This window comes from Myxine glutinosa, chromosome 12 (assembly GCF_964187855.1).
Source record: "Myxine glutinosa chromosome 12, kmMyxGlut1.1, whole genome shotgun sequence".
In the NCBI taxonomy this organism is placed as follows: Eukaryota; Metazoa; Chordata; class Myxini; order Myxiniformes; family Myxinidae; genus Myxine; species Myxine glutinosa.
The window spans coordinates 12941406-12954811 of NC_136272.1; the positions used below are offsets into that span (position 1 = coordinate 12941406).

General features: G+C 40.8%; 1 protein-coding gene across 2 annotated transcripts in view; it reads left to right on the plus strand.

Moving 5' to 3' along the window:
* Positions 1 to 13406, plus strand: part of ERP44 (endoplasmic reticulum protein 44) — a 77431-nt gene that overhangs the window by 48075 nt on the left and 15950 nt on the right. For both annotated transcript variants that reach the window (XM_068133242.2, XM_068133244.2), the window contains exons 4-5: positions 4458 to 4573; positions 8262 to 8446. In XM_068133242.2, the coding sequence (XP_067989343.1) occupies positions 4458 to 4573; positions 8262 to 8446 (301 nt within the window). The remainder of the gene's footprint in view (positions 1 to 4457; positions 4574 to 8261; positions 8447 to 13406) is intronic.

The window sequence follows — 13406 nt, forward strand, 5'->3', positions numbered from 1 at the left end:
CAGCTTGGTTTATAGTACGAATGGTGGGACAGGCCACGCAGCTCGCTTATAGCATGGCTAAATCAATTTTATGCACCCGTGAAAAACCGTGAAAACGTGAAGCTCATGGTCGAGAATGTAGAAGCAGGTGATGCGCGCAGCTCGTGGAAGATGTTTTTTTGTATGTCCAGCTGCTTTATGTGTGGCTGTTGGAAGATATGTTTTAGAACTGTTGTGCTCGTGGAAGATGTTTTTGGCGCCCGCAAAAATCGCCAATACGTGAAGCATAGGACCGTGAATGTAGAAGCAGGTCGCATTTTATCAACAGCGAATATGTGGGTTCCGCGAATGTTGGGACGGCGAATGTCGAGGTAATTTCCCATAATCTTTAAAAAAATTTATTAGTCCCCTTCCGTTTTCGCCAGAGGGGACTATAGGTTTGCTCTCCGTCTGTCTGTCCGTCCGTCCCACCTGTGGTTTTCCAGACGTTGGCCCCATACCCTTTTACATATTCAACTGAAACTTGGTACATGGCTTTATTATGATAACTTGCAGAACAAATTTGAGTTTTGGGACGTTTTGCCAATTTTCCACGGAGTTATGCCCTTTTCGGACTTAAAAAAAATATCACAACATTGTGTTCCAAAATAACCCGGACAACTTTGGTTGTAAATATATTTAGTACCACAAATGATATGCTGCCCTTTGTTTTATATGATACAACTCAAAGTTTTCTTTATTTGCAGGTCTGGTTGTTTAATCTAAAAGAAAAGGGAGACTCCACAGGAGAAAGCTGCTCAGTGTGTTGAGTGGGTCATCGAGACGAGATCCGACACGCAAGTTCAGCTTAATTTCCGTACAAGGTATGGAAGGAATCCGCCATCACGGACGCCATCACGGAGTGGTACAAGAGGTTTAAGGAGACTGGAGGTTGTCAGAAACAGAAAAGTACTAGTTGACCAAGCACAAGTGCAACAAACATTGGATGAGTGAGTGAATCATTTCAGGAAAGTCCCAGAAAATCAATCCGCCATGCATCCAGAGAACTGGGACTACCAACCACCACTGCTCACAGGATTTTGCATAAAAGACGAGCATTATTTCTAGAAAGTGCAGATTCTGTAGGAACCCAAAACAAATGACGGACTGAAACGCAAGGCGTTTGCCTTGGAAATGCTCAGTCACGTAGAGAATGACGAAGATTACCTGAAAAAGGGTCGTGTTCACAGATGAAGCTTGATTTCATGTATCGGGGAAGTTCAACCGGCACAATGTGAGGATCTGGGACTCTGAAAACCCCCACGTGGTCATTGGACACATACGCGACAGTCCAAAGGTCAATGTGTGGTGTGGCCTTCTCGATGACCACTTGGTGGGTCCGTTTTTCTTTGCGGAGGATACAGTGACCTCAACAATTTACATGAACATGTTGGAAGGATTTGTCTTCTCGTAGATTGAAGATCTGCAACCCCATATCATTTTTCAACAGGATGGCGCTCACCCTCATTGAGCCTTCGTCGTTCGAGCCATCTTAAATGAAAAATTTCCAGGTCACTGGATTGGCCGAGACAGGTCACTCCACGATCAGACCTAACCCCTCTTGATTTTTTTTTTTCTGTGGGGATTTGTCAAATATGTTGTCTACAACACCAAGGTGGCAAACCTGCAGGATCTTCGTTCTCGGATCACAGCTGCATGCGCACTGGTGGACGCAAACATGCTGAGCCGAACAGGGAAAGAACTTGTGTCCTTGATGTCCTTCACGTGATAAACGGAGCTCAAATTGAAGTGTATTGATGGTGTTCACAAAACTTTATGAGTTTCCGTATCGTATAAACCATAGTGTTGTATCATTCCATTTGTGGTTGTAAATATATTAACCACCAAAGTTGTCCGGGTCTTTTTGGAACACCCTGTATTATAGTTTTCCAGGCTTTCCTCCCTTGCCCTTTAAAATATTCAACTGAAACTTGGTACATGACTTTATTATGATTTATGATAACCTTCATTGGGATTGATAGGGGGCATGTATGGCAAAGTAATTGTCACTGTGTGCTGGTTTAATTCACATTCTTTAACCTTTAGCGAAAAAAATGTTTGTTTTCATAATGAAGCAGAATTTCAAGTGCTACCAATTGGCTAATATTACGAGTTGACTTCACTGAAAACAATGAGTGATCTCCAATCGCATCCCCCCTGGTATTAAACTAGTCATCTCTTCATGGTTTAGCAAGTGCACCAACTTTCTTTAAAAAGTGCACACAAAATGCAACTATGTGATAGCCCTATTTAATAACCCGAGCGATTTTCCCGTTTTGTTACTTGCAAAATCGAATATTTTTCAAGTATATTGGTTGGTTGCGTTTGTGGTTCTGTCTGTCTGTCTGTTTGTTACCGGCCTACAGGTCACAATTCTAAACCGATCCTCATGAAACTTCACCAAGTTGTCTAGGTCGTCCCAATTGAGAAGCCCATTGATTTTGAGGTCAAAGGTCATCTGGAGGTCAAATTTCTAAAATCGCCATTTAAATCTGATTGACTTGAAAATTGAATAACATTTGTATATTGTCAATAAATTGGGAAATGAACTATTTTTGAGGTCACAAGGTCAAAGGTCAACTCAAGGTCAAATTTTAAAAGTCATCAAATTTTTATTTTTTATTTTTTATTTTTTTTGTATACTGAATCGAGGCTCGTGAAAGAGCTAACATTTACTTCACAAACAAATCAACCAGACAAACAAAGTATATAAAAAGAGGGAGCAGAAGACAAGATAGGGAGAGAAGGGGAAGCACACAAACACAACATTTGAGAGCAGGGAGAAGTGTGGGAGGGAGAGGGCTTGGGGGGAGGAGGCGTGGGAAGGGGGGGGGGGGGAGGGAGAAGTATAAAACACAAGGACACCAAGGACTTCCAGGACAGAAGTTGGTATTTCAAAAAAGTGGAATTGGGGTGAAATTAGCGGGGGTAGAAAAGATCAAGGTTTTGGATGGGGGAAGATAAGAGATGGTGGTGGACAGCTGTTTTAAAGACCTGGAGGGTGGAGTGGGATTGAAGAGAGTGAGGGAGTTTGTTCCAGAGGTGGGAGAAAAGAGGAATGAAGGAGTGAAGGTGAGCAGAGAGTCTTGATTTTGGCAGTTTAACCATAAGAGGGTTGCAGGCAGATCTTGTGCGACCTGAAGGAATATTTGCGGGACAGAGCCCAGAGAGCTGGGGGGGGGGGGGGGCAAGGCCAGAGAGGAGTCGGTAGAAGACGGAAAGACCACCAACCTGCCTGCGGTGAGTGAGTGAGAGGCCCTTGGAGTTAGCTTCATCGCAGGAGATTCCAATGATTCTGAATGCTTTGGTTTCAACAGCGTGAAGACGAGCTAGATGTGAGGCAGGAGCACCAGCCCAGAGGGGAGAGCAGTATTCCATTGAGCTGCGGATGAAAGCCTTGTATGTGGTGAGGAGCTCAGGTGTGCCAAGGAAGGACTTCGCACGACGGAGGATGCCCAGTCGGCGACTGGCTTTGGAGGCCAGATTTGAAATGTGGTTTTCCCAGGAAAGATCATGGCAGATAGTGAGACCTAAAAGCTTGAGTGACAGAACTTCTTGGAGAGGATTATTCAGAAAGTGGATGGGAGGGTTGTCCAGTCGGTCTTTTCGGAGAGACATTGTAAGAGTGTGAGATTTGTCAGGATTGAAAGACATGTTCCACTTGTTTGCCCAGTCTGTGATTTTGTCTAAGTTTGCAGAGAGTGAGGAGGCTGCAGACTGCCGATCTGAGGGATGAAGAATGGAGCGACAGAGAGTAAAGTCATCAGCAAAGAGATAGAGAGGATTTTCAAGAGAGTCAGAGAGATCATTGATGAAGACCAGAAAAAGCACAGGGCCCAGAACACTGCCTTGGGGAACTCCAGCCTGAACAGGAAGAGGAGATGAGAGAAACCCATTCAGGGCCACATGTTGACTACGACTAGAGAGGAAGTCCGCCAGCCATGCGTGGAGATTTCCATGGATACCAAAAGAGGAGAGTTTGGTGAGCAGAGCGGGGTGCCAGACCGTATCGAATGCACGTGATATGTCAAGGGAGACTGCTCTAATTTCCTGTTTGGCATTGAGGACCTCCATCCATTGTTGAGAAAGCAGAAGCAGCATGTTTCAGATTTTCATCTGAAAACCCATCAATTTTCATCCGATTGACTTGAAAATAGAACAGCATTTGTGTATTGCCTCACTGAATTGGGAAACCATCTATTTATGAGGTCAAAAGGTCAACGGTCAACTCTAGGTCAAACTTCTAAAATCATCATTTTTCATCTGAAAAATCGTCACTTTTCATCCTGTTGACCCGAGCTTTGATCAAGATCGTAAATTTTAATCTTCATGAAATGGACAAGTATCAATGGAAAACTTTTTGGGGGTGTGGGGGGGCGATTTTGCAAGTATCGTGCTACGCATGACGTCGTCTTGATTGGCTTGTGATTGTGTCACAGGTGTCGGTTCAGCCAACTGCTGCATCCTATATTTGACGAAGCGGCCTTCATCACAGTTCAGGAGTTCCCTCAAGACAAGGCCATCGTGTTTGCGCGAGTTGACTGTGAGCAACAAGGTGCGGGTTGGCTTTGCATAGAGTGCCATTTGTACTTGTATCTCTCAATAGTCACGAATGTGTAGAACGACGATGCTGTTTCGTGTACACTTCTTCATTTGATGTACTCGTTGCGATACCCTTACATTTGCCGTATTTCTATATCCCTATCCTTCTAGATTTGATATTTATACTGCCCAACTTTGACAAAAAGAAGCAAATTACAAAAACATGTTTGGCTACTCGCTTCCTTTTGTTATTGTAAATAATTCATGTGCTGGTACTTGCTTCCTTTTTACATGGCAGTTAAAGCTAAAATAAGAACCATATATTAGAATAATCTGTGTGCTAGTGGATGCCTCTTGCTTCCGTGAAGTGATTTGGCTACTTAACTCATTTTTCTCAGGTATGTCACTTGCTTCCTTTTATCAAAGTTAGGCAGTATAATCTCACACACTGTTTCTCCTCCCATTTAATTTTCTGACCATTTGAATGCTTTAACTTCTTGATACTGTGCATGAATCAAAAAGGTATCCGAGGGCTCATTGTGTATACTGTGCCTGGCCATTCAAAAATCTAAACACCTTTTGGGTTTTTTTTTTCTTCTATGGTCTCCTGATGACCCCCTCTAAAATGAGATTTGATGTTATAGTGATGTAATAATATGAGTTCCCTTACAATCTTACAAAGAACTTTGACGCAGGGGGACTGGGGAGGTCTTAAACCCAAACAAAGCCTGCCCTATTATTACCAACGTATGGTTGCTTGGCCTTGCTCTTTCCTTTTTAAATGCTGAAAATTAAGCACGGAAGGAGCATGTACCATTTTGACTCGGCCGTTGACATCGAACCAGGGGTTCGAACCACCGACCACCCAGGGGGTTCGAACCGCCGACCTCCCAGGGGGTTCGAACCGCCGACCTCCCAGGGGTTTGAGTTTTCAAAAATTCGAGAGGTTTCAATAAATTATATTGTCGTAGGTGGCAGATCTGTTGTGCACAAAATCTGATTAAAAGAAAAATGAGAAACTGAACAAAGCATTCCTTGGATTTTCAAATATTTCTTAATTCAGCTGCCGAAGGGGTGGGCAGGAAGGGGGTGCGCTTTTTATGAGCTAGTCATTTCATTTCATGGTGTTGGAGTCATTTGGTTTTATGGAAACATTTAGATGAATATCCTACAGTTGCAGAAAAATTCAAGAAAAAAATACAAAAAATATTTTCTGCTTGTGTTTGATGTGCCAACTCGCTTGGAAGGTGATTGTCCTTTGTCGCAGGCTCCGTGGGCCTTCGCATCGTGTGTTTTATCATCTCTTGGGCACGGGATTCATTGTGTGCTGATTGATGTGTGATGCTAATTCTAAATGAGTTGCCCTTTTGCTGCTTGTTCTGGCAGACTGTTACTTTGCTCCCGTCGCCAGTGAGCGCGTCTCGTGGGTTTCCAAAGAAAGTTGTACGTGGGGATTGTTGCGGTCAAGGGGGAGAGTAAAAGGCCAAAAACGTGTCCCCTCACTCCCTCGGCCCTGTGAGAGACGCGTAATTGGACCCCGAGACCTAATAATTGGCCCTTTGCACTTTCACCGCTGGTGCCGAATGTCTTGCTTTAGTTAATGAGGCTAATGCTGAGTAAGCAAGTGTTTGTGCGTGCATCCTGACGATATTCTCTTGAGGCCTCCATGACATCTTCAACCAAGGGTTGAAGCTTTGTTGCTTCGGGTGCCATTGATTTATCCTGGTTTTATTTGAAATGTGCTCTGTGTTGTGCTTTGCAAAGAAGGAAAGAAAATAAGTGATTTCGTCGATTCTTGAGTGTGCAACAACACAGGATTTTATTTTTTTTGAATATGAAGTCGAGGCTCACGGAAGATCATGAAAACAGAACAGACCAGAATCTAACAGAACAAGGAGAATTGTGGAAAAGAGGTGTGGTGGGGGGAGGGGGGGGGGAGAGTGGGGTCGGGGGGGAGGGACGCACTAACAGAGTATGGTAAAGGGACACAATGGAGGAAGAATCTTTTATTTTTATTTTTATTTTTTGCAAAGTTTCTTTATCCAAATGTGGAGTTCAGTTGCCTCGCATGAAACTGAAGTTTTGTACATTTACTTGTTTGAACTTTTGCTGATGTTGGAAAGGAATCATTTCATGCTAAATACGTTAAAGGGCTTGCTTATATTATCACTCGGATGAAGCAAATTTTGATACCATGTCTTGTCGAAGTTGTTTTTATTGTCTAACTATTTCTACTTTCGGAATGCCAGGGCTTATAATGTTGGCTTTTGCAAGAGAAAATATTCATTTGTAGTTCACGGCAACTCAGAGATAGGCTGCCGGCTCCACACTCGGTTTTCAACCAAAACATTCATTTAAAATGGTGATTGAATTCAACAATCTTTGGACGTCACTGAAAGGTGTACGCACAGGTTCCTTAAAAGCATTTACCTTCCCAATAGTTTATCTTGTACTTACAATTCCAATAAGTCGAAGTTTTACAAAGACCTTTGAAATGAGCGGCTTCACGAATGGCTAAACATTTGTACTTACAATTAAATATAAATTACAATTTACTTAATTAAATATTACTATTAAATATTAAATATTACTATTAAATATTAATTTATTAATTTAAATTTATTAATTATTATTTATTATTAATTAATTATTATTAAATAATTATTATTTATTAATTATAATTATTAATTTATTATTATTATTAATTTTAATTCTTTCATTATATTATTATATATTTATATATTTATTATATATTATTATATATTATATATATATTATTTATTAATATATATTATATATATATAGAGATATATAATATATATATTATATTATATAATATATATTATATTATATATTATATATTATATTATATTATATTATATATTATATTGTATTATATATTATATTATATTATATATTATATATTATATTCCATATTATAATAATATTATATATTATTATATATTATATTATATATATATATATTATATATTAATGTATATTATATATATATATATATATATATTATATATTAATATATATTATATGTATATATTATATATATATATTAATAATATTATTATATATTATATATATATTATTATATATATATTATTATTATCATTATATTATTCTATTATTAAACTTTTATATTATTTTTAATTTTAATTAATTATTATTATTAATAATATTAATATTATTATTAATATTATTAATTAATTATTATTAATTAATTATTTATTTATTAATAATTTATTTAATACTAATTAATATTACTATTAATTTAATAAGTAATATTAAATATTACTATTAAATATTCAATTTATATAATTAAATATTACTTACAATTAAATTACAATTTTATATAAACTTACTATTTGTACTTGTTAGTGTACTTACAATTCCAATAAGTCAAAGTTTTACAAAGACCTTTGAAATGAGTGGCTTCACGAATGGCTAAACATTTGAATTCCAAATTGCAAACTTATTATATTTTACATCTAATGAATAAAGTGCAATTATGAGATGTTTTTGAAATCCTGATGTTTTTCGACAGATTGTTGCCATGTCAACTATCGTGATCTCAGTCGGTGTGTTGTACGTTCTAAGTGTCCGTAGTGATGTCGAAAGAGCCGCTGGTGAGTGTCGGTGTCAGGAAAGATCGACTCTTTTTAACCCTTCCTGTTTGTATGCATGTGCAGCCGATCTTGCACACCGCTACCGCATATCCAAGTACCCCACGATGAAAGTGTTCAAGAACGGGCGCATGATGCGAAAGGAGTACCGCGCCCAGCGCTCTGTGTCTGCGATCACAGACTTTGTACGTCAGCAAAAGGTCGTGCCCACGCAAACCATCGACGACCTACGCCAGCTCGACAACATCGACGTAAGCTATCCCCGCTTATCCGTTTTGCTGCTTATGTTGCGTCGTTTGTGCGGGAGAGGGCATTGATAAAAATGAAATATGTAATCGGGACTGGTGGAGTAAATAAAAATAACAGAGTATTATTCGGCCTTTGTTTCAAGCAAATAAAATTGCATTAATTTAATTAATATAAAGGCCAAAGAATATTGTTTCTGCAAATTCTGTGCCTTTTTTTTTCAAATGCATGCTTGAGGAATTTTGGGGAATGTTTGAATGTATCCTTCCTTGTCCTGTTGAGCTCATTATTTGACTCCAGGTGGCTATCATGAAGCTGCCATATTAACTCGTGACACGAAATAATGAAGCCCAATTGAGAAGCCTGGACAGAAGAAAGGTCGGGACAATAACAATTAGTTTTTTTTCCATCGGGTTTTCATCTGCAATTTCTTGAATTGTTTTTGCAACATTCTTTCGATATGGTACGAGTCCTTTTCCTCCTGTTCTGTTACGTGTCTAATTTCAGTTAATAATAATAATAATAATAATGAGTTCAATTATAAGGAACTTTGATGCAGGAGGAGGCCCACGAAGCTTACGCTATGGTTGTCAACATATGGTAATTTGTCCGTGCTTTATCCTTTTTAAATGCTGAGTGACGAGGAAGCGGCACGTACCGTTTTTTAAATATCTCGTATGACTCGGCTGGGGTTTGCACCGTCGACCTCCCGGACTCAAAGCGGACTCTCTAACCTCCATTATGCCACCGAGTGTTGTCAAATGTTTTGTTTTCTTCAAACTTTGCTCCACTTTTGGATAGTCAGCACAAAACATTACGTTTGATCGTCTCACCCAAACATTATGCCACTAATTTTTTTGGATAGACATAATTGTCTTGCACTCCCACCTTATGTAAATTATTTATGTAAGAGGCCTTTACATGAAGTCACGGTGAAGGGAGTGGGCCTGAGGAAGTGATGAAACAGGAAGAGGGCAGCAGTGTCGTTGGGGGACGATTTGCTGGTTGGGAGGAAGGATATTCTGGCACATGTCGTGGTTATTCTGAGGACGGCATAGTTGTTTCACTAGTTGCGTTACATCAAGATTGTTAAGTTTTTGTTCTATTTAAAGAGTGAACAAGATCCAACAATAAATGCCACCCTGGTGCTTCACAGGCAGAAGGTTGCATCATCGTCCTTTGGTGGGCAAATTAAAGCTGCTATTATAAACACCGACTGTGCTGATTGGTCAACATTTTTGTCACTTATAGACTAAGAATGGCAATACAAGGTAGCATCAACTTCCTTAATGGAGATGTTGATGGTTTTCACTCCAATATGGATGCACATTCCCTCAGGAGAATGAATGACATATAGATTATCATCATTTGGATCTGTCGAAGAAAATCCTGTCGGCTTGTGGTCAAGAGCTATCATTGGTCATAAGAATCTGCCTGATGTCTTTACAAGAAAGCTGATGGGAGCTTCCCAAGACTTTCCAAGTTAGTTTGGGAGCTTCCCAAGACTCCCCAAATTAGTTTGGGAGCTTCCCAAGACTCTCCAAGTTAGTTTGGGAGCTTGCCAAGACTCTCCAAATTAGTTTGGGGGCTTCCCAAGACTCTCCAAATTAGTTTGGGAGCTTCCCAAGACTCTCCAAATTAGTTTGGGAGCTTCCCAAGACTCTCCAAATTAGTTTGGGAGCTTCCCAAGACTCTCCAAATTAGTTTGGGAGCTTCCCAAGACTCTCCAAATTCGTTTGGGAGCTTCCCAAGACTCTCCAAATTACAGACTTGGCATTTAATATGGAATTATTTTTTTTCTTGACTTGGGTTTGCTTTCTTAACTCAGTATATCAATCTGGTGAGTTTCTTTTACACTTTGGTGATTTATTTGTTAAAAGAACCATGTCACTGATTGTCGCAGCAAGAAGTCAACAACAGGATTATATCAGAGGTGGCGTGGCAAAATGTACGGACAGGTGCATTTGATGATTGGCTTCACAGTCGGGTATACAAGGGTTGTTGCGTTCTGTATTAGTGGAAAACAACTGCTGCACGTCTCCAAAAGTTATTGCCGCTTCCTCTGGAGATGGTCCGTCAACTCGACAATGCTGTTTGTCATGGAGTCGTGGCTTTACGAAATTACGGCATGAAACAGCGTGCTATTGCTCGGCAGTATTGCATCACTCAAGGTCAGGTGTCAAAGATCCTGAAACGAAATGCTCAGAGGGGTGTCCCTACTCCAATACCGAGGCCAGGACGTCCCCGCAGAACCACAAGGAGGGATGATCGCCAGCTGCACCGGTTAGTCCGCAATGGCCGTACCAAGTCAGCTAATCGGCTTAGGGCTGAGTGGCAGCAACTGACAAATGTGCCTGTATCCAGAAGGCTAGTCAACCAACGACTGGTTCAAGCAGGCTATCGTGCCAGGCGTCCCCTGAGAAAGCCACGCCTGACCAGACAACACCGCCAGCGCCGATTGCAGTGGGCCAGAGAGCACCGTCAATGGCAGCCAGGACACTGGAATCACGTGATCTTCAGTGACGAGTCTAGATTTCTGGTCTATCTTCAAGATGGCCCCGTCCGAGTGCGCAGACAAGTGCATCAAGCCTACAACAAAGATTGTATAGTGCCAAGAGTCCAAGCTGGAGGTGGTGGGGTGACCGTTTGGGCTGCTTTTCATGCAGGGGGCAAAACTGACCTGGTTGTTCTGAATGGAAACCTGAACCAGTTCAAGTACAGGGTTATTCTGGAAGAAACATTGCTTCCATTTGCTTGTGCAGCCTTTCGAGGAAACTTTGTCTTCCAAGATGACAATGCATGGCCTCATCGTGCTCGCATGATCCAACACTTTCTTGCTGACCGTGGTGTAGAGCATATGGAGTGGCCTGCCATGTCCCCGGATATGAATCCGATAGAGAACATGTGGGCAGAATTAACGCGTCAAATCGACCACTTGGACCAGCAGCCGACCTCTGTGCGTGAATTGCAGCAGGCTATTGTCCCTGCATGGCAAGCGATTCCTGTCCAAACCTTGGCAAATCTCGTGAACAGCATGCCTCAATGTATACGTGCTCTCCTGAATGCTCGTGGGGGTTACACGAAGTACTGAACTGTAATTTTACTGTCCGTAATCCCAGGCGTAATTTAACTTTTGTTTTTGTTAAAAAAAAAATTTGGCTAATGTGCAAAATAAAGAGATACTTCTGGAAAACGTACAGAAGTTTAACACAGTACCGTCCGTGAATTGATTTCGATATTAGTTTACATCACTTTCAAGGATCAATTTATTTGTTTTGAAATGTCAAATGTGGTTTTTGTTTATTTTAAAGGTCACATTAACAAAATCTAGAATACTCTCAACATAATTGCAATGAACTTTTGGTTCTAAGACATCTTGAAAAGTAAGTTCACCCCCAGAAAAAAAATATTCCATATTAAATTACCAAGTCTATAGTTTGGGAGCTTCCCAGGACACTCCAAGTTAGTTTGGGAGCTTCCCAAGACTCTCCAAGTTAGTTTGGGAGCTTCCCAAGACTCTCCAAATTAGTTTGGGAGCTTCCCAAGACACTCCAAATTAGTTTGGGAGCTTCCCAAGCCGTTCTAGCATTCCATTGATTTTACTGTGCCGTACCCAAGCGCTGAAACCCAGAGATGTTCATTTGAAAATTAAGGCGTCCAGCATGGTGTTGCTGCCCAGCAAGCAATGCTCTGCTCCGACATTTTGACCACCGAGCAGTCTTCTTCTGGAATAGTGAAGGCATCGAATTAGAGGTGCAAGTTATCCTAACGAGAGGAATGGGGCATCCCGTGATTTGCAATATGCAGACGGTGAGACCCAACGACATTTTCGTCATCGTCTTGCGTGTTGTCCTGGTTGCATGACCAGGTGTGCTTGTGGGTGGATTCGTTGAGTTAAAAAAAAATCATTAACATTAATTAAAAGCTGCTGCATGGAAAACTTAAATGTAACATGTAGACAAAACATAAGCGCTCCATCTTTATTAACTTGGCCTGTGCTGTACTACCTTGGTCCATGATGATGTTACATAATCCCCGTCTAAGCCTGGTCTTGGCTTAACAGTTAAAGTAGCTGGCTTAAGATCTTAGGGTCTCGAATTTGAGCCCCTGTCATGCTGATAAATAGCACCAGGCCGGTTGACTCAATCCTGTCATTTTTCAAAATTCGGTAAAATCAGTACCAGCTTACTGGAAACAGGGGCACCGCATCAGCAGCAATGATGCAACCAGCAGCCACAAGCTGCATATGTGATGATGATCGTACTGCCCGTCGGGCAGCTATGCCAGGTGTGCACGGTCCCAGACAGAGCACCTGGCCGTCGAAACGTCAGGCCTGACCTTTACCGAATTGGGAGCTGTACAAGTCGGTGTTCCCTTAATTTTTTTATTTAGGATTTGCCCAAATACAAATCCATCCATTTTTTTTATTTGCAAACCTAAGATATTAAATCCAGCGTATTCTGTTCTTAGCCCAAAGTCATACAGGTGGTCACTCTGAATCTCTGCACGAATCGAGATTAACCGATTGACGAATCGAGACGAAGCAAAGTCAAACAAACAACTTTCAGGTGAGTGTGGCCAAACCCAGGATTAGCCCGCTGTTTGGGTGGATTTGTGATCTTCATATTTTAATGGAATGATCTTGTGGTTTGGTCTCGATGACCCGTCGAATGTTTGAACCTCTGCTTTTGCTTTGACGTCGGACGAATATCTCCGTAAAACGTCATCTTTTAAATATTTAAATGTGCTCAGAAAACATAGAACCTTTTTATTTTTGTTGTTATGTATAGTAAACATTTCCTACGGATCGGTTTGTAAAACGCGCTAGAATTTGAATGCCCGTGACAGGTAAAGGTGACGTCGAAAGCGTCGCTTATATTTTTGAGATTTGCGTTTGCGTGCCTCTGCTTTAAATCCTAGTGTTGGGATGGTGGAACATGAGTTGCATTTCACCGTCTCTGTGTT